Below are 20,615 nucleotides of genomic sequence, written 5' to 3' on the forward strand. Positions count from 1 at the left end.
CAGGCAGGCATTTCGGTTTTCCCGGGGGGGCTTCGGACCACAAATGTGCTCCCTCCCCTTCTGGAGGCCGGGAGCCTGAAGTCGGGGTGGCGGCAGGGCGGCGCGCCCTCCGACACCTGCAGGGGGAGCTCCTCCAGTGGCTGGCGGTGGCGGCCCGGTGTCCCTGGCTTGCAGCTGCCTCCCCCGCTGCCGCCTCCGTCTTCCAGGGCGCCTCCCCAGTGCCGGCCTCTGAGTCCAAAGTCTTGTGAGGCCGCGAGCCATGTTGGGTGCGGGCCCACCCTAACCCAGCGTGGCCTCATCTTGACGAATCCCATCTTCAACGACCCTGTTTCCGAGGAAGGTCAAGTTCATGGGGTGGGGGGAACGCTTGAGCATGGCTCTGGCAGGGGCTGGGGAGGTGGGGGCATGGGGATAGCGGCACAGTTCAACCCAGAACTCCAGAGTGTGGGTCGCTGTTGCCCTCTTTCGGGGTTGGTTTTGAACCGTCACGCTGGACTTGCCAATGGAAATACTTGTCGTGGGTACAAGCTACCCTTTCTACGGCCTGTGCTTCAAGGTTCTGCCAGGTCAAAGGACTCCATCTCCATCCTGTCCATCGGGCTTTGCAACAGAGGGAATGCTCCCACACGGCGCGGTGAGGGGTGGGCTTCCGACGCGGGGAGCTCTGACAGCCACCCCGCGTCCGCGGTGGAGGCAGGGTGGTCTCCTCCCTGGTGGACAGCTCTGCCCACCAATGCAGCAGGTGCCCCGTGGTGTCCCCAGCTGACCGTGAGTCCACAGCGCTGCCTTTCCTCTCCTCCTTGGGAATGGCCACCAATTTGAAGGAGCAGAAGCGCTGGTGCCCGCGTCCCGTTTCCCTCACCAGCCTGGAGCCTCCCTCCCGGGTGTCTCCCTCAGGCACCAGTTCGTCTTCTCTCCTGGGGCAGCTACAGCTCACAAGGTTTGTGGCCTCAGGTGGCCGAGGCCTCTTTGGGTCTCCATCTTCTTATTTGTAGAATGATAGACCTGCTCCCTCAGCTGTCCATAAGGCTGCTAGGAAGATGACATGGGACCACAGATGTGCAGCATATAACAACCTAAAACTCCCAATGAACCTGCCAGGGGAGTCCCTTTGTGCTTTGTCCCTTATAGTCCTCTGAGGGGCAATCAGAAAATTCTCTATTGCATTTGCTGTGTTTGGCTGAGCTTTTTGGAAGAAAGGACACATAAATTTTGTTTTCTGCTTGTCCTGAAGTCAGTATTTATTGCTTTTTTAGTGGTGAGAGGTTGGAGGTGGAGATGTGAGCTAGTTTGGGTCTTGTTAGTGTGCTTCGAAACCATGCAACGACAGAAATATGACAGGAGTTGGCATTACAGAGTCGCCACCATCCCTGAAAACTCCAGAGAAATGGTGACTACAACTTGGGCACCTTACAGGGTAACCAAACCCTGACGAGCGCTGTCTTCCTGCAGGCGGAGGCGGAGGGCCTGAGGGGAAGGGAAGGCCGCGCACTAGGACGCGCCTTGGTGAAAGGCCAGTTCTTCCTTCTTCGGGTACCCCTTCTACACGTCGACTGAGAGAAAAGTTGGCTGAGTTCAGTACTTAAGAAATTTAGGAGGATACGCCCCTGGCTTCTCTTCATTTCATCTCCTAGTTTTCTTTCCGTGTTCTAGGAACCACCCTGAGACCTGGTGAATTCTCTAGAAAAGACAAGAAGGGGTCTCCTCTGAAGAGTTTGTTTAGGGCCTCCCAAGTTTTTCAGTCAACACAGCTTTGAGGCTCGAGGGACAAATGGAGGAGCTTTACATAGAGGGTCCACGAGCTTAGCCTGAGGCCAGACTGCTGCCTGAGGGCCACCTCAGACTCGGGGTTTCTCTAGCACCCCGGGTGCGAGCCAGAGCGTGAGGGTCAGACTCCTGAGGCTAGTCCAGGCCGGGCCAGCCGGCGAGATCCTCCCAAAGCGCCCACACAAAGCTCCAGAAGTGACGTTGAAACGAGAGGCGGAGCGCTGACGAGGACTTCCTGTCTGGACAGGAAGTCCCTGCCGTTCTTCTGTCTGAGGCTGAGGAGGCTTCCGGCATGTGCCCTGAGGCTTTTGCTGAACCCTGGTCATGCATGGAGATGCTTAGAGGCGTTGGAGAATTCCCAGTCACCGTGGTTTTGAGTCTGCTGCTGCTCAGGGGGTCCTTGACCAGGGGGCCCCGAAGGGCGGGCTGCCCCACACTGAGCGGGGCAGAGAGGCCAGGAGGGGCGGGAGGTGCCAGTTTCTATGTCCCAGACCAGGTGCCACCGCGAGGGGCCGGCCCAAAGCCCCGTGACCCCAAAGTCACAGGGGCTGGAGCGGTGGGCCTGGGGCCGAGGGACGCCTGCTGCCCCGGGAACCCAGTCCCTGCTGACCTTGGCCTAACCTTCAATTTGGCTCACAGGGGCTTTGCGGCCTTTCGCTTTGAAACCGTGGCTGGTGCTTTTGCTAAGCATGGGTGAGCCCAGCTACGTTTGGGGTTTGGCAAACGCCTCCGACAGGTCTTCAGACACTGGCAGTTTGGAAAAAACCAGGAGGGCATCCTGCCAAACCCTTCCCTTTACCCTTTAATTTTTAAAGCCAGTGTGTCCTTTGATGAGAAACTTAATCCATGTGTTTCTGATTCATTTACACATTTGGGGCGGTTGTACTGTAACTGTTTCCAAGGGGTCCAGGAAGCCACTTTCATCCCCTCACCCTCGCGGAGCCTGGTTTTCGTGGGGGAAGCCAGACGACTTAATTTTCCTGCCACACAGAGTTAGGCTCCGTGGGGGCCCTTCGACAAACCCCCTTGAGGCCTGGATGTGCTCTGGACTCTGGCGAGGTCCCGCTTCTACCCACCTTGGGCCCCACACCCTACCCTGGTGGAGCACCATGGAAATGTGTACACCAAATAGAGAGCCATTCCAGGGACGCGTGAGGCCCTCGGGGATTTACGACCCGAAGCAGGCAGAACGCAACAGAGAGGGAAGCGGGTGAAAGAATGAAAGTGAGGTCAAGTTCCCTCCTTTAATTTATAGCTCCCGTTGCACAGCCTGGCAAGCAGGCACCCTGCTTCCCCAGCTCGGCCCCCCGCCGACCCTGACTTCCCACCGTCACCTCGTCTGCTTTGGAATCCTTCTCATCCCCGTCTTTCATCTGTTGTTGAGTATCTGTCACCACAGCTGCAGGGCCACCTTCTCCAAGGGCGTGCCTTCCAGCTCGTTGCCCCAGGCCTGGGAAACGACACCAGAGCCAACGCGCAATTTTTGCCTCTAGACAGAGTGATCCCAAAGCTAATGGTGAGATGGACTTGGATGTTGAGAGCCACTTTTCTTCAAAGAGCTAAAGTGGAAAATTAATATGCTTGGGGCTTGATGAGCATCAAGAGGGCGTCGTATCATATAAGCATCAGAAAAATGCTTTCATTTTAGAGAGAGCTTAAGCTTTACTGTCTAGTCACAGTGTTTTTCATTGTTCTACTACTTTCTGGAAGCTCTAAAAAGAGTCCTCCACTGATAGGAGGCTTAGGTCTCTCCAGCTAATCCATAATTCCCATCAGGAGAAACCACCCAACTCCAGGGTCCTGAACTGACTGCCCCTTGAACTATGTCCAGGGGCGAGTGATGTAAAATCTCCACCTGGACTGCCCCCAAAGGGTGGGTTCTTTCTCCCAGTATCAGTTTCAAAGTTCGTTCTTCAGCATCCTCAGCTCTGCTTCCCCCTGAAGAAGGTTAAACTTTTTTTATTTCTCTCCCCTTCTCCCCCCCCCCCAGTTGTCTGCTCTCTGTGTCCATTCGCTGTGTGTGTTCTGTGTCTGCTTGCATTCTTGTCAGCAGCACCAGGAATCTGTGTCTCTTTTTGTTGCATCATCTTGCTGCGTCAGCTCTCCGTGTGTGCCGCGCCACTCCTGGGCAGGCTGCACTTTTTTTGCACGGGGCGGCTCTCCTTACGGGGTGCACTCCTTGCGCGTGGGGCTCCCCTACGCGGGGGACACCCTGTGTGGCAGGGCACTCCTTGTGCGCATCAGCACTGAGCGTGGGCCAGCTCCACACGGGTCAGGAGGCCCTGGGTTTGAACCCTGGACCCTCCATATGGTAGACGGACACTCTAGCCATTGAGCCAAATCCACTTCCCAGAAGGTTAAACTTTTAAGCTATCCCAAAGCCTCCTACTGAGACTTGCAGCTCGTCAGCAGGGCTGCGCTGGACGCTGGGCTGGAGTGCCAAGAGTTGGTTCTTGTGAAAAAGACCCCTCTCTGTTTCCAACGTCCACATCCCACCCTCAGTCTTCCGGCACTGGACTGGCTGGCAGAACCAGTGTCCATCTAAGGATAGGCGTTCTACGGAGCGGGGCCCCTCACTGCGCCCGCTGTCCTCCCGCAGGGTGACGGAGCTGACGGGGTACGAGCCGCAGGACCTGATCGAGAAGACCCTGTACCACCACGTGCATGGCTGTGACGTGTTCCACCTCCGCTACGCGCACCACCTCCGTGAGTACCCGGCGCACACCCCACGGGCGGCAGCGGGCAGCTGGCCGGGGGAGGCTCTCGGAACGGGGGGCCGTGTTTGGTAAAATCATCATCTGTGAAGTACACGAGTCTTAAGGCTTGAGCGTGACCCATCCACCCCTTGGTCAGGATGCCTACTGGCGGCCGGTTCTCAAACACACCAATGAAACCTGGGCCCGTGTCAGGTGCTTCGGAGGTCGCCTGTGTTCTGGATTGCCGATTTGGGGCCTTAAATAACTGGCCACCCATTGCCAAAAAATAACCACACCAGGATCAGAGCGACTGTCAGTCACCAGTCTAAGCGTTTAGCCCAGGGAGGCTAAAGGAATGCTTTGGGATAGCCGTCATCTGACTCCGTGGAGGCTGCAGAGGCCCAGAGAGGTTAAGCCACTTGCAGGTGGTCACACAGCAGGGACGCAGCTGACCTGGGAGCCGAACCGCAGCGGACTGGCCCCAGTGTCTGTGCCTCTAACCACCATACCCCACTCTCAGGAGAGATACGGGGTCCTGGCATGAAGAAGTCAGCCGGGAAAGAGCGAACAAACCGTATTTGATTGGCCAGTGGAGGCAGTTTGGGGAACATTGGGTGGAGGAGGGGCTGTAGCCGCTGAGATGTTTAAGGAAGAGGCGCTTTCCTTCTGGAATCCGAGTTGAGGCAGCGGTAACTCGGGCTGAGTGGGGCACCTCCCGCTCCCGCCATCCAGCTCCACCAGGCCGATGGCCGCTCCAGGGCCGCTCTTCAAAGTGGTGCAGCGACATGTCCTCCGTGCTGGCTTGGCTTGGCGCTGCCTGGGGTCCAGGCAAGGGGGCAGCAGGCCGCGGGGCGGCTGCCATTGTGGTTGCACCGTCGGCGTGGCGGGCGGGTGTGGACGGGGCCACGGGGAGCACGACAGGAAGTGCGGAGTCGCTGCGTCTCTGCCCTCTCCAAGTCACCAGGGCACGGGCGCCAGGACAACGGGCCACGCGGGCGCGACAGCCTGTTCCTTGCTCCCCTCTCTCGGCCCCTGCTGTGCAGAGTGAGTCAGAGTTGTGAGTTGCCCTTTCATTTCGCTTTTTTAAAAAATATGCACCTGGGGTGCATATTATGGTGGCTTGGTTTTTTAAAAGATTTTATTTACTTTATTTTTATTTATCCCACCCCCTTTGATGGTTCTTTCACCTGTCTGCTCATTGTTTGCTCGCCTTCCTCAGGAGGCACCGGGAACCGAACCCACACGGGAGGCAAGTGCCCAGTGGCCCGAGCCACATCTGAACCCCACGGGCGCGTGGCGTCTGCAGGCTCGTGGCATCTGCGCGTTCAGGCATCTGCTCGTTGTGGCAGGTGCAGCGTCTTGCTCATTGTGGCGGGTGAGGGCGTCTGCTCATCTTCTTTGGGAGGCACCAGGCCCCAAACCTGGGACCTCCCGTGTGGTAGGCGGGCGCCCAACTGATTGAGCCACATCTGCTTCCCTCTTTCTCTCTCTCTTTTTAGTGCCCAAATCAGGCTCTTACATAAACGCCTCGTCATGCTGGAGGCCAGGCTTAGGAGGGAGGCAGCTGCAGGGTGTTGGGACGGCCTCTGCCTCAGATTCCCTGATAGGGGAGCTAGAATGTTTTCTTGGGCAAAGAGGATAGAATGTGCTGGTGACAGACATTTGGGAGAAAGGGCCGGGCAGGTGTGAAGAGGAGGGGGAGCGGCAGGGAGGGTGTTCCCTGAAGGAACGAGAATGCCGGGAAGTGGGGGAGGCCCCGGCTTTGAGCGAATGGGGAGCAGCGTGCACCCTGGAGCCTTCCCAAGGGGAGGGCGGTGGGGCCCCGAGAGCACACGTCCCGGAAGCACCCAGAGGCCATCCGCCCCAGCTGACGGCAGGGTGGAGGGGCAGGCCGCAGCTCTGAGGGGTCTCTGGCGCCCCCGTGGGTAGAAGCAGGCGCGAGGGAGGAGCTGCTGAGGTCCGGCAAGGCCATTCGTCGCCAGACCCCCATTCCACGGGGGAAGAGCTGTTCTTCAGAGCGGGCTTGGAAGGCAGGAAACGAGGCCTCTGAGCAGGGAGAACGACAATGTCTGGAATAAGGGCCTTCGATGAAAGTGACATTTCTGACATCGCCCGTTGCCTGGCTGGCAGAGGGAGGCGGGGAGGTTTTTTCAGAGGAGAATACGGCGGGTTGTGTGGAAGCTTGCCCAGGTCCACAGGCGCTGGCGGGCAGATGGCTTGGGTCTGGTCTTGGACCAGCTGCTCCTCTCCCAGGTCGAGTCTGGCCTTTCAGGCTCCCGTCCTCACCTCCCAGGGGAGCAAGGCATAATTTGGGGATGCAGTGACCACGGGGCAGCAGCTGAGGCCGGGGCCGGAGCTCCCCCTGCAAAGGGTCTTCAGTTGAAGGTGTGGGTTGGTCTTCGTTCTCTCAGAAGGCCCACTCCTCCCACGCTTATCTGAATTTACTAACCTGATGAGAAGGTTTTGCCTGGGGAGCAGATGTAGCTCAGTGGTTGAGTGCCTGCCTCCCATATGCGAGGTGCTGGGTTCAATCCCTGCTACCTCCTTAAAAAAAAAAGGTTTTTCCTCGGGAGTGCTGTATTTACATGATAGATTGGCCTTATTTGGAATTTCCAAACATCGCAGTTATCTGAGGGAAGCCTGAGAGCGAAAGCAGACACAGGGCTTCCAAGAGACAGGCAGAGAAAGGGGAAGCTTCTAGAAGCTGGAGGCAGCACAGCTTTCTTTTCCAGATGGTCTAGAATTGGCAAGTTGAAAAAAAACCAAAAAACCAGAAACGAGCACTACTGACGATGAGGGCTGTGGTCGTGGGACCGTGACCTTAGCCACAGCCCAGAGTCTACAGCAGGGACGGGACGCCCCGGCCAGGCCCAGGCAGCTGGGATGTGGCTTTAGCGTCCGGCTCGGGCCCCCGTCTTCCCCGGCCCCTCGGCCCGCTCTTCCAGCTCTAAGCCCAGGAGGCTGCAGTGGCGCACGGCGTCAGGCTGGCGCGGCCTCAGCCGGGGGCTCGGGCAGCCTCTGACCCCGGCCTGGTGGGTGGGACTCGGTCTCCCAGCACTCACGCCTGGGTCCCAGCGTTGGAATCCCAGGTGGGCACAGGCGGACCCGTGCCCCTCGGGGTGGCGCGAAGTGGTCTGGGATTGAGCTTCCCTCCCTGGAGCTGGAACGTTCCAAGGAAGGAAAGGAAGCTTTGGGATTGCTGTCCCTCTCCCTTCTGTGGCACCCCGGGGAGGCGTAGAACCTTCCGGGACATAGAAGTGAGGCCAGAGGGGCCAGCTCCAGGGTCCCCGCCCCTGACTCGCCTCCACCTTCCAGGCCCCCAGAGCTGTTTTGATTTCCTTTTGTTTTAAAGATGGATTGATTGATTGATTGATTGATCTCCCCCTCCCCCCAGTTGTCTGCTCTTTGTGTCCACTTGCTGTGTGTTCTTCTGTGTCCACTTGCATTCTTGTCAGCGGCACCTGGAATCTGTGTCTCTTTTTGTTGTGCCATCCTGCTGCGTCAACTCTCCGTGTGTGCGGCACCACTCCTGGGCAGGCATCTTCTTGTGCTGGGCGGCTCTCCTTATGGGGTGCACCCCTTGCGTGTGGGGCTCCCCTACGCAGGGGACACCTGCGTGGCACGGCACTCCTTGCGCGCATCAGCACTGCGCGTGGGCCAGCTGCACACGGGTCAAGGAGGCCCGGGGTTTGAACCGCGGACCTCCCATGTGGTAGGCGGACGCCCTAACCACTGGGCCAAGTCTGCTTCCCTGTTCTGATTTCCTTAGACTCTAGATTCTGACCGTGAGTTTAGGATTCAAGTGCAATCCTTGACGGGCAGGGGGTGAGGCGGGGGCGGGGGCAGGGATCCCACAATGGGGCAGTGGCGCCGGCTACTGCTCTGGGCCCCCGGCGCTCAGTCCCCTGGGGTGTCTGGGAGCCCGCGGAGAGTGGAGGTTTGTCGCCCGGCCCCTCTCGGAGGCGTGGATTCCCCGTCGGAGCGGCCGAGGTTGCTGTGCGCGGGCAGCGCCACGGCCTCCTGGCCGCCGAGGACCCGCTCGCTGCCCGGCGCGCTCTGTCCCCTCCTGCCCACCTGGCCCACGCGCCCTCCAGTCCTCGGGTTTCCCTCCTGGTCAGGTGCAGAGGCCGCTGCCTCTCCCCCGCGGGGGTCACGTCCAGCTGCTCCCCCGCTGGGAGCTGCCCGAGGCGCTGTGCTCTTGTTCTTGTTTTTTTAATTTTGAAAAATTAACAAAAAAAATTTTTTAGAAGATGAGGTGTTGGGGTTTTGTTGGTTTTAACCTCTGGCAGTCCCTGGCCCGTTTGTGATGTTTTCATGCTGTATTAACCTGACCCGCTTTCAGGATTTGAAAGCCTGAACCTTTCCTCCTGGCGCCGTGTCCTAGTGGGTTGGATCATCAGGACGTGCCACCCTCGGAGGGGTGACAGAGTGGGTCTGAACATTCGGCCTTCGTCTTGGGATTCGTGCCGGGCTCCCGTGCCGGACACGGCCCCGGCTGGCGCTGTCTGGGTCTTCGGGGACTCCTGTGGCTCTCCGTGCCCTCGCCGGGCGCTGGCCCTTCCCGGCGTGCCAGCTGGCGAGGCCGCCCGGGGACGACGGGGCCTGCTGAGGCCGCCCCGCTTGAACTGTGGCTTCGGGTGCGGGCCCAGGGCCTGGGCCACCCCTGGGGACCGCAGTGGGCGCGACGCCTTCGGAGTCCAGCCTTCGCTGTCCAGGCTCCCCCGTGGAGGCCCGTCACGGCGGTGGCCGCCCAAGGACACCAGCCCCTCAGCCCAGTCCCGCCACAGCTGGCCGGGGGCTGCCCGGGAGTGCCGGGCCCACGGGGCGGCCAGAGGTGGCTGGCATCCCCCCTCGGAGGGAGACGCACACACGGGCCGTTCTCGGGGTTCACTAGGTGACTGGGGGGGGGCAGAGCAACCCCCTCAACAGCCGGGACCAAAGGGGGTCCCTGCCCTCCTGTGTGAGGCCGAGCTGTCTCCACAGTGGAGCTCAGACAGGCCCAGGGGCTGGGGGGAGCCTCGGGGGCTGCAAAGAGGCCACTGCTCTGGGCGCTGCTTTCAAAATATTGTCTTAACCAGGGCAAGCGTCCCCTGAGGTCTGAACCAAGCACGGCCCTGAAGAAAAAGAATCCAGAGCCTTCTGGAGAGTCAGGCGTCGTGCAGGAAAGCAGGGCCGTGGGGGGAGCGGGCGGGCGTCGGTGAGGGGCGCGGGCCTGGTGCCCTGGCCCTGCGCGGGCGGCGGGCGGGGGCGGGCCAGGTGTGCTGGGCACCGCCAGGTGAGCTCCGGGTCGGGCCGATGCCGGGTGCCAGGCCCTTTCCAGACCCTTCCGTGAAGAGCACACGGGACCCTTGAGAGAACGTCTTTGGTCTCCGCCCCTCTTCGCTGCCCAGAGCCTGTGGTGGCTGAGGACAGCCCAGGCGTGAAGTGGCCTCGTGCACCTCAGAAAAACCGGGGACCCCTGGCGGGGCCCCTGAGGTCTCCCTGCTCTCTCTGTTTGGTGTTTGGGGGACTCTTGTCTGCAGAGGTTTGTGTTCTGTTGAGCCCCGCAGACCCTGGGGGTGGGCAGGGACAGCCTTGGCGAGCTTCCAGGGCACTGGGGAATTTCACCTTGACCTCTGGGCAGGTCCCTGTCCTCAGCGGGCCAGGCTGAAATCACAAAGAAGAGCAGGCCATGTGCAACGAGCAGCGTTTCAGTGTCACAGCAGGGCTTTGGAGCCTGAGCATGTGCTCTACAGATTTCAGACCGTAACTGTTATAACAAAATCACAGGAGTTAGAGGAACGGGCACAGACCCATGGAGAACACACTTTAAAGGATGGTCAAGAGTCACCAGCTCCGAGGCTCATGGACCAGTCATGTAACAGGAACAAGTGGAAGGCAGTAGGGAGCAGTGGAGCCTGTGGCTAATTGAAGAAGGAACAACCCACACGAAGGCTACCCGTCTGTAATCACCTCCAGGCTAGCTAAGGACCAGGCAACAAAGGTCTTGAGATAGAAAGTGAACCTGAAAGTTTCCCCGCCATGGTGAAGGCATGTCGGCTGATGCCAGCTCTTGCTGCTGGCCTTGGGATTTAATTCTTACTGCCACCCTTTTGCAAAGCTGCTTTCTGAGTGGAGACCGAACAGAGAACAGTTAGGTTTTGTTGACACGGGCCAGCAGAAACCACACTTAGGGGCACCCTACGTGCAGTGGGACTCGTGTTGTCCCCAACCCTGGAAGCACTTGTCGACATTTGGTGGTGTGGACCGGCCCTTCTGCTCAGTGCCAGCGGCGACTTGGTGGTGCCGGGCTCTGTCCGTCTCCCAGGTCATTGCCACAGGGGGACGTGCCACAGAACAGGCCTGGTGGAAGCTGCTCCCTTGGACGCAGCCCTCGGCCCCGGGACGTTCCACGTCTCCTCACCCACCGAGTCCCTCCCGCCAGCAGGGATGGGGCGTCAGGGGCCGTGGTGGGGGAAGTGCAAGTGCACAGGGGGCCCGGGGCCCAGAGGAACCCACGGCCTGGCTGCAGCCTGGCCGCCCGCCCTCGTCTGGGGCCCCGCGCAGAGGCGAGAGCCACGAGAGCAACACCCGGACTGTTTCTCCCCCCAGTGGGGTGGTATCCCCCCGGCCCCCCGCCGTGGGGTGGAATCCCGCATTTTGGGTAGAATCACGAGCTCTGCCCTGCAGCGCTTCTCGCGCCTGACGCTGTTGGCCGTCAAGGGCGGGCGTGTGTCCCGGGGCTGAGCGTGGGGCGAGGAGCAGGGGCCCGCGGGGCTGCGGTGCGGGCGGGGAGGGGTTCTGGCTCTGGGCGCTGGCTCCCCGTGGGCAGGCGGCGCTTCCTCCTTCTCAGGGCCCTCGGTTTTTGTACCGGTGGAAGGAGGGCGTCGGGCAGTTTCCCGGGGCTGCCGTAAGAAGTCCCCGCGCGGGGTGGCTTGCGCCACCAGGCGGCTTTCCTGCCTCGTCCAGCGGGCGGCTCCTCCCCGGGTGCCGGGCTCGGGGCTGTGGCCTCCAGCTCTGTGCCCGCCCTCCCGTGGCCTCCTCCGGGCCCTCTCCTGTCCCTCGACAGACACTTGTCCTTGGGTTTAGGGCACACGCAGTGAATACAGCGTGACCTCATCTCCACGGCCTTGTCTTCATTACATCTGCAAGGACCCTTTTTTCCAAATAAGGTCACAGCCGTCGGCTCTGAGGGTTTGGACGTGGACGTATTTTTGGGGGGCCACCGTTCAATCCACCATGGGCGTTTTAGGTGTCCTTTTCAGCTTTTTAAAAATCCAAAACAGAAACAGAAGTGGTCAAAAGTTTACTTTCTTTCCCAAACCTGGCTCTGAGGCACGGTCATGTCCCTTGGCAGAAATTCAGGAGGGACCTGGAAGGTCACTGCTTTTTGGGGATAGTGTATAGTCTTGGAGCCAGAATTCCCGTCCCAAAGGTGGCCTTGGAAAACTGGGACTCCTGGCTTCTAAGCGTGGGTCACCCTGAATCGTGGCACGTGGTGCTGGAGATGCCACGGGCGTGGCCTCTGGCCTCGGGAGCCACCTCCTCGCTGGCCCGTCCACCACCGCCACGAGCGCTGCCTTCACAGCTCCCCAGCCTGGGATCGGGCAGCTCAGGAAAGGGCTCCAGGCTGGAGGGGGAGCTGGAGCGAACCAAAGAATGCGGTGACTCAGTGTCTAGGATTTCAACTTGGGTTGATTGTTGACTATCGCCAGGGGTCACGGAGAAGGAAAAAACCCACCCTCTGTGTATGCTTGTCTGGTGTGTGTCCAAACCTCATCGCAGCAGAGTCGGAGCGGGTCAGAGGAGATAAAGCTCTCAGCAATTTCTGCGATTTGAGTCTTCATATAAAATATTTGGGATCAACTGGCTTCATTGTATCCAGTTTAAGATGGTTAATGGTGGGTTTTAGGAACCTTACAATAAATGAGAGGGAATACAGAGTGGGAGATAAGCATGGGAAAAGTGTGTGGCCAGGGGCCCGAGTCTTACAGACACGCCTGGGAACAGCTCTCGGGGTTGAAGAGATTAACAAGCATTCTCTTGAAGAAAGCATGGCTTTATAGGAAATCCAGGAATGGGGCTTCATCAGGTCATGTTTCTTGACTCTTAGGGGAACATAAGCAGATTGGTTCACTGAGTCTCCCCTAAGAGGTGGATCCACCCCCACCCCATCTGTAGCTAGAGAGAACCTTCTGGAGGCCCCTGGCCCCTCTTCCCGTAGTCCCCGCTCAGAAATGGAAGTGGGGATAGCTCGTTTCCCGATAACACTCACTTCCCACGGCTGTAGTGGGGGTCAGCTGAGGCAGTGCATGTGGAAAATAGGAGCCATGTATCTTTCGGTTAACAAAGCAAACCCCCAAGGGAGAAGCACTATAAAACTTGTTCCTTCCCTGCCACCTCCCTCTCTGCCCCACTCTTCAGCATGAGGCTTTGTTCCCACCAGGTGAGGCTGTTGAGATACAGACGTTAAGCCTGGACAGGGAAGAGCTGGTCTCTGTGCTGCTGTAACTGTAGCACAGAAACCTCCCTCTCCGAATGGATGGCATGGTTGTTACGCAGCAGGACTGACAGATTTGTCCCTGGCTTTATTCTTAAGGGGATGTGGTGCCTGATGTTCATTGTGTTTCCACAGTTAGAGGTTGTGTGTGCACAGTTTTCTTGGCTTCTACTATATGCAGTTCTTATTTGTTTGATTTTTAGAGCCATTGTAGGTTTACAGAAAAAATCACGTAGAAAGCACAGGGTTCTCATATACCACCTGTATTAGTCGGCCAAAGGGGTGCTGATACAAAATACCAGAAATGCGTTGGTTTCCATAAAGGGTATTTATTTGGGGTAGGAGTTTACAGATACCAGGCCAAAAAGTGTAGGTTACTTCCCTCACCAAAGTCTATTTCCACATGTTGGAGCAAGATGGCTGCTGACGTCTGCCAGGGTTCAGGCTTCCTGGGTTCCTCTCTTCCCAGGGCTTGCTGCTTCTTAGGCTCAGGGTTCCTTTCTTCCTGGGGCTGGCTTCTCTTTCCTCTGTGTGCTGAATTCCCAGGGCTCCATCTTAAGATTTCAGCATCAAACTCCAACATTAAAAACTCCCAACTCTGTCCTTTGCTATGCCATGCTTAATGACATTGCCCAATCAAAGCCTTAATCATAACTTAATCATGCCCAGGTAAAGACCAGATTACAAACATAATCCAATATTTACTTTTGGAATTCATAACCATATTAAACTGCTACATCACCCCCCCCACAGTTTTCTCAATTAACAATATATCAATATATGCAGTTCTTAATCTTTTTTTCATTGCACCATACACAGTTCCCATATCAAAATTTCTTGTTATCATTTTAATTGCTGCACAGTACTCTATAACTAACTGACCATTTTTCCCTGTTGTTGGACAGTTTAGAACCTTCCTTTTATTTTCTTTTGTCTGAATTATAAGCAGGACTGCAGTGAATTTGTTTACAAGTCTTTGTTTGTATGACTCATAATTTCCATAGGATCAATTCCTAGAAGTAAAATCAATGTGTCAATGGGTGTTGAGCTGTCAAATTACTCCCCAGAAGACCTGCACCAATTCACCCTCCCTTCAGCCCAAGAAAATGATGCTCGTCATCTATTAGTCAGTATTGCCTTTTTTGAAAATTGAGATAAAATTCATGTAATATAAAACTCACCAAGATAACCATTAAAAACTGCACAGTTCAGGGGCTTTCAGTATATTTGCAATGTTGTGTATCATCACTTCTAATTCCAGAGCATTGCACCACCCAAAAAGAAACCCCACACCTATTAGCAGTCACTCCCCAACTCCTGCCTCACCCCCACCCCAATCCCAGAGTCCCTTTTAGGTCTATTCTGGATATTTCATATAAATGGAATAATTTGCTATATGTTTTTTAATGTCTGCTGATTTGATGGATGGTGTCTAGTTTTGAGTTAAACAAGAAAACATTTGTTTCTCATTTGGGCCATTTATAGTTCTTCTTTGGCAAATTGATTGTTCATATCCTTTGTCCATTTTGCTTTGAGGGTCTTAGTGTTTTTATCAATCTGTATGAACCCTGTATATATTAAGGCTTATAACTTCTTAAGTATTATATTTGCAGCATTTTCTCTTTTGTACCAAAATATTTTGATGTAGGTGTTACAGTGGATCTATAAACTCATCTGAAAAGTGAAAATAAGGCATAAAGGCAATGGACAGCCCAGGAGTGTTGGGCAGAGAGCAAGAGGGGCTTTGCCCAGGGTACAACATGCAGGCAGAGTATTTTGTTACATCTGAGCCCCAGGGGTTCACAGTCCCAATAGTGTAGTCACAGAAGGCCCTTTGGCCACTCTCCAAATCCCTTCCCAGTTTGCAGCCAGGTGGGGCTTGGGGAGGCAGCCCTGCCTTTGAGGATCAGGACTGTCCTGTCCCTGGGAGTGGGGGGTCCAGGGGCACCTTCTCAGACTTGTGCTGGTCCCCCTTCCCAGGAGAAGGGGACCTCTTGGGTTTTCTCCCCTTCCTGCCCTGCCGCAGCTCCTGCTGAAGGGCCTCGAGGGACCTGCATCTTTGTCATGGGGGCCCTGAGGCTTTGGAGGTGAGGGCTCACCTCCATGGGCGTTTGTACCCATGCATTGCAGCTGGGCCTCTAGGCCCAATTTGCAGGAACTGCCTGGTCAAGCAGAGGCTTGACTGCAGGAGCAACTAGGGAAATGAGTGTGCCCGGGGAACACTGGGGGGGCGGGGGGGGAACAAGATGTCAATGGCAACAGTGTAACAAAAGGTTTCACTGTGAATCATAGGCCTCCCAGAGAATAGCAAAGAGCAACCATGTGACACTTACTGTTTCAATCACCCCACCCCTTAAGGGTTTGGGGGATTGGAACTTAACAGTGGCATTGTGGAAACTAAAAGGCAAATGCAATTTTATCACTTTGCCAGGTGCAAATACCGTTGGGGGCTAGTTGCCCCTCCCAACGAAGGCAGTGACTGTTCCCCCGGAGCTCTTGCCAAGGAGGGGAGGGCTTGTTGCGGAAACGGGTGCGCTGGGGTCAGCGCACGTCCTCCTGCAGAGAAAGCCCATTCCTTTTGGCAGAAAAGGTTTTGTGGGGAGGGTGGGGGGCCAGGGGTAGAGGGCATGGGTGGGGGCGGGGTCCCCAGAGGAGGCGTGCTCACTGCCCGAGGTTCACGGCGGTGACGTCAGCTGGGGGCGGGGTCCGGGGCGCGCCGCGCGGGACTCACGCCCCCTCGTGCTTGCAGTGCTGGTGAAGGGCCAGGTGACCACCAAGTACTACCGGCTGCTCTCCAAGCCCGGCGGCTGGGTGTGGGTGCAGAGCTACGCCACGGTGGTGCACAACAGCCGCTCGTCCCGGCCCCACTGCATCGTGAGTGTCAATTATGTCCTCACGTAAGTCCGACGTATTTGTTTCTCTCCTTGCTCTCGCCTTCTCCCCTGTCCCTCATCCCATGGCTCCAGTCAGCACCATCTCTCTCTCTCTGGAACGGTCCATGTGTCTCGTGTGTTGTTTTCAGTCCAACAATCCAACAGTCTGGGAAGGGCCAACCGGTCCCTCTGCTCAGCCTTGTGGGCACAGAGGTAGCGGGGCCTGGTGAGTGCACTGGGGGGCGGGGGGGCGCCTGCTCTGGGGCCAACTCCGAATCCGAACTCACAGCCCAGGGGAGGGGAGTGGGCAGGAGCGGGCTGCAGCGCCCCCCATCTTGAACGTCGGGGACCCAGAATGTAAACTCGTGCTGCCCTGCAGACACGTGGGTGAGCAAATCTCTCCCCTCTCCCTCGTCCTCCAAATATAGTGGCTCCTAAGAGTTCCAGAAGGTCAAACTCAATTGCCAGCGCCCTTAAGCCCATCAGAAGCAAAAGGACTTAAGGCTTCTTGGGACCCCTTGGCCCCCGGCCCCCCGTGGCTGTGGGGGCTCCATGTCCCCGGGATCTGTACAGCTCCCCAGCCCCGCCCTTGTTCACAGGGGTGCACATTGTAAACGCAGCGAGGATTTAGGCCCCGGGTTCTTTCCGAGCGCCAGTTCCCTGTTTTTTAGAGGGAGAGTGACTTTAGCAAAGTGGCAAGGGGGAGAACCCCTTAGCCCTGTTCATTTTGTGTCCTGAGCCAACAGGTCTGAGCTGCTGCCTTGGGCAACCTCTCCCCCAGGGCAGGCCTGGCAGAGGTAGGCACCGGGTGGGAAAGTGACACAGCTGGGTCCGGCTCCTGGACCCTCGAGGGGCTCCCCACCCACCTCTCCGGGTGCTAAAGAGAGCAGCAGTTGAGTGCAGATACCGAGGGTGGGGGCGGGTGGACCTGATAAACGGTGTTTCTCCCCCTTTCGGCTTTGCCTTCGCACCCTTCCCGGGGGCCCATGGTGTCCCCAGGACAGGCATTGGGGGCCATTTCTGGGATTGGGGAGTGCTGCGCTGATCTTCGCATCCCTGCCAACGCCGCCAGCCTCGGTCAGCAGTCCCCGGGCTGGTGTCATGAGGGCGGGCTGGCCTTCTCCCAAACCCCGTCCACATCCGACCTGGTTAACCTCTGGCACGAGCCCCTGGAGCGTGCCCGAGCCCAGCTGGGGGCAGAGCCCGGGAAGCGGCTCCTCCCCGACGGGCTGCTGGACGTGGCTTGTCCTCCGCTTGCTTCCCAGGGACATTGAGTACAAGGAACTCCGGCTGTCCCTGGACCAGGTCTCCTCTTCCAAGTCCCAGGACTCCTGGAGGACCACCTTGTCTACCTCCCAAGAAACTAGGAAATTAGCTAAACCCAGAAGTACGAAGATGAAGACAAAGCTGAGAACAAACCCGTACCCCCCACAGGTAACACACGCGGCTGCGGGGTGGGGTGTTCCAGGCGTGCCCGGGACACAGGGGCATGCCAAAGAATGACGAGTCTCTTGCATAGCCGGAAAGCTTCCCTGTGGGCTGAAGCCAGGTGCTTCCAGCACTTTCTACCTAGATGGTAGGGACATAGCCTGGAGAAGAAGCACGCAGCTGATACCCAGGTGGAATTTCTAGACTAGTAAAGTCTAAGCAGAAGACAAGCAAATAGTGACGGTCCATCTGCCGGCTAGAATCCACATAAACACAGTTTGCACCAGCAATGCCTTGGGTTTCCGCAGCATTTTAAAATGAAAACCTTCCCTCTTTTTTTTTTAGTGGTCTGTATGTGTGTCTATGTGTGTCTGCTGTGCTGTCAGCGCAGGGGGCTCTCTCCCCACCCCTGGGTGTGTGGCCAGTGGGCACTTGGAGTGGTGGCCAGGGTGGACTTGGCCCCGGTGGGGGGGGGGGTTGGGGTCAGGAGGCGCAGATCTCGGGGGGCTGGAAGGCGGTGTACCCCCCGCCCCTCGGCCGGCACTTCACCCGTCTCCTTTGCCGTGCAGCCATACAGCTCGTTCCAGATGGACAAACTGGAGTGCGGCCAGCTCGGCAACTGGAGAACCAGCCCCACGGCGGACGCGGCGGCACCCCCGGAACAGCAGCTCCACTCGGAGGGCGGGGACCTTCTGTACGCCCCGTCCTACAGCCTGCCCTTCTCCTACCACTACGGCCACTTCCCTCTAGACTCTCACGTCTTCAGCAGCAAGAAGCCCGTGCTGCCCGCCAAGTTCGGGCAGCCCCAAGGAGCCCCGTGCGAGGTGGCACGCTTTTTCCTGAGCACGCTGCCAACCAGCGGCGAGTGCCAGTGGCATTATGCCAACCCTTTAGTGCCTAGCAACCCGTCTCCAGCTAAAACCCTCTCTGAGCCACCGGTGAACACTGCTCGGCACAATCTCGTGCCAAACTACGAAGGTGGGTTGTGTTCGCGGGCAGAGAAGGTGGGGGGGGGCATGGAGAGCGGGGACAGTGGCGGCGCCCGGTGGCAGATGGAAAATGGGCTTTCCCGCTTTGGGCAAACGTTTCCTTTCCTGGCGCCTAAGCAGGAATTGCCAGCCTTTCCTGCTCTTGGTCTGAGCGGCCGTATAAGGGAGAAGGGAAACCGAGTCCTGGCTGCCTTCCATACAAAATCCGGGCCTCGTTTTTGCCCCCTAAAGGGAGACCAAATGGTTCTCAGAATCAGTTCCCAAGCCCTGAGAACGCCCCAGCTGCGTTTCTTTTACAAGGTTACTTCCCACTCCACCCAAACGTGAATACGGGAGAGAACTAGCTTCTTGGTTTTCTTCCCACACCAGTTTTCAGGGTGTGGAAAACTTGGGGTCTCGGGGACAGAAATGCCACGCACCAAACCCAGGGCAAGGAACACACACCCTCGAAGCCTCAGCTTCCACATCTGTAAAACGGGCTCGTAAGTTGGGTGACGCGGCTTGCCCGGGGCGTGGCACACAGGTGTCTGCCCAGTGTGTGCTAGTGCAACAGGGACGGGCCTTGCACCCAGCCCCTGGAGGCAGGCAAGCGGGTGACCTCAGCGGAGGAGCCAACCACTGCCCTGGGCCCAGACGGACTCCTGTGTGCTCATTACCCAACTCCAGGCGGGGTGGCGGGGGCAGAGGGGACAGGTTAGCTGCGGGAGTGTACTCCTGTCCTACCCAGGCCTGAGTGGAACCAAGAGTGTAGACCATGATGGTGCCAGTGTCCTGTGGGCACCGCGGATGCTGGCTGGACACTGCCTCGGGTGACCTGCACCAGCCTCCAGGGTGGAGTGCTCCTGGAGTCCTTCTCCCCCCTCCCCTGCCCTCCACGGGCGGGCAGGTGCTCCTCCGCTTCAGCGCCTTCCCTGCAAATCCTGGCAAGCTTTTTTGGTCTGTGTTGTGACTCATCTTTACAGATCTGAGGAGAGGGTCAGATCTCACCTTTCTGGAGACCACCAGGACATGCTCTTCAATAGCCAGCTTTAGGAAACTGCCCGGAACGGCGGGGCAGCAGCCGGGGCATTTGGCCTGGGCCTGCCCCAGGAGCCACCAGTTTCTCAGGTTTCTGTCCTGGATGTCCAGCAGTGCCGCGGGTCACTAAATAACCAGGGAAGGATTTTCCTGAACATCCCAGGCAAGAAGGGCAAAGCAAAGGGGCTTAATAACAGCGGAAAATAATACCCACTTGAGACTGACTTGGCAGAATTCTTTTTCTTTGCGTCTGGAAGTTGGCCAATGATAGGCCCAGTATCAGATTTTTTCAAACGGCTATTTTAAAAGTGAAAGAGGCTGATAACCACCTCCTTTGGCCCACAGCAGAAGTGCTAACTGGGGGCAAGCCATGACTGCCTGCCTTCTCTTTTTGGTAGTAAAGGAAGACAAAGGTTGTCTTAAGGTTAAAAGAAAGGAAGCAGATTGATTTCAGAGATTAAGTAGGGTGGCGATTACGGTGATACTAAACAGAACAGGGTGATTGCTGCTGCACCCACCCTCCCCACCCAGGGAGGAGCAAAAACCAGGGCTGCCTGGGCCCCCCTCGCCTGTGGTAGGCTCTAAATCTGCGCTGTCTAATGCCACTAGCTAGTACTGAAGTGTGGCTAGGCTGACAAAGGAGATGCGCTCTAAGCCCAAAGAGGGCACTGGTTTCCAAAAAAAAAAAAGTACCTTTTTATATCCTGCATTGAAATGATATTTTTGGATATGTTGGATTTCACTGACTTTATCATGCACACTGATTCCACCTGCTTCTCTGTGCTGTGGGCACGTGGCCACTAGAACAGGTCCAAGGCCGTCTTTGGGGTAACGGGTGGGTTGGGCCTTCCCGGCGCGGGTGGCCGCTGCGCCCTGGCTGCCCGGTTGGCGTGGCTGGGGGCACGGACCCTTCCCGCGTCCCCCGCAGCGGGCGTCTAACGTGTCGCCTGTCCCCGCAGCCGCGCGCAGGTTCGCCGAGGACGCCGCGCCGCCGCCGCCGCCGCCGCCGCCCCCGAGCTTCCCGAGCTGCGGCCACTACCGCGAGGAGCCGGCGCCGGGCCCGGCCAAGGCCGCCCGCGACGGGGCCCGGGCCGGCCTGGGCCGCGCGGCGCCCGAGTGCCGCGCGCCGCCGCCCGCCGAGCCCCCGGCGCAGCTGCCCCTGGTGCTGCTCAACTACCACCGCGTGCTGGCGCGCCGCGGGCCGCTGGGGGGCGCCCCGCCCGGCCTGGCCCGCGGGCCCCGCGCCCCCGAGGCTGCGGCCGGCGCGCTGCGGGCCCGGCCCCCGGCCCCCGCCCCCGGCCCGCCGCCCGGCGCGCCCCTGCCGCACTACCTGGGCGCCTCGGTCATCATCACCAACGGCAGGTGA

General features: G+C 58.1%; 1 protein-coding gene across 1 annotated transcript in view; it reads left to right on the forward strand.

Annotated features, from left to right (window-relative positions):
- Positions 1 to 20,615, forward strand: part of SIM2 (SIM bHLH transcription factor 2) — a 47,688-nt gene extending 27,073 nt beyond the window's left edge. Inside the window, exons 7-11 of the mRNA XM_058296215.1 lie at positions 4,367 to 4,473; positions 15,692 to 15,839; positions 17,081 to 17,249; positions 17,813 to 18,221; positions 20,209 to 20,615. Coding sequence (XP_058152198.1) covers positions 4,367 to 4,473; positions 15,692 to 15,839; positions 17,081 to 17,249; positions 17,813 to 18,221; positions 20,209 to 20,615 — 1,240 coding nt within the window. The remainder of the gene's footprint in view (positions 1 to 4,366; positions 4,474 to 15,691; positions 15,840 to 17,080; positions 17,250 to 17,812; positions 18,222 to 20,208) is intronic.

Source organism: Dasypus novemcinctus, chromosome 4, assembly GCF_030445035.2.
Source record: "Dasypus novemcinctus isolate mDasNov1 chromosome 4, mDasNov1.1.hap2, whole genome shotgun sequence".
NCBI lineage: Eukaryota > Metazoa > Chordata > Mammalia > Cingulata > Dasypodidae > Dasypus > Dasypus novemcinctus.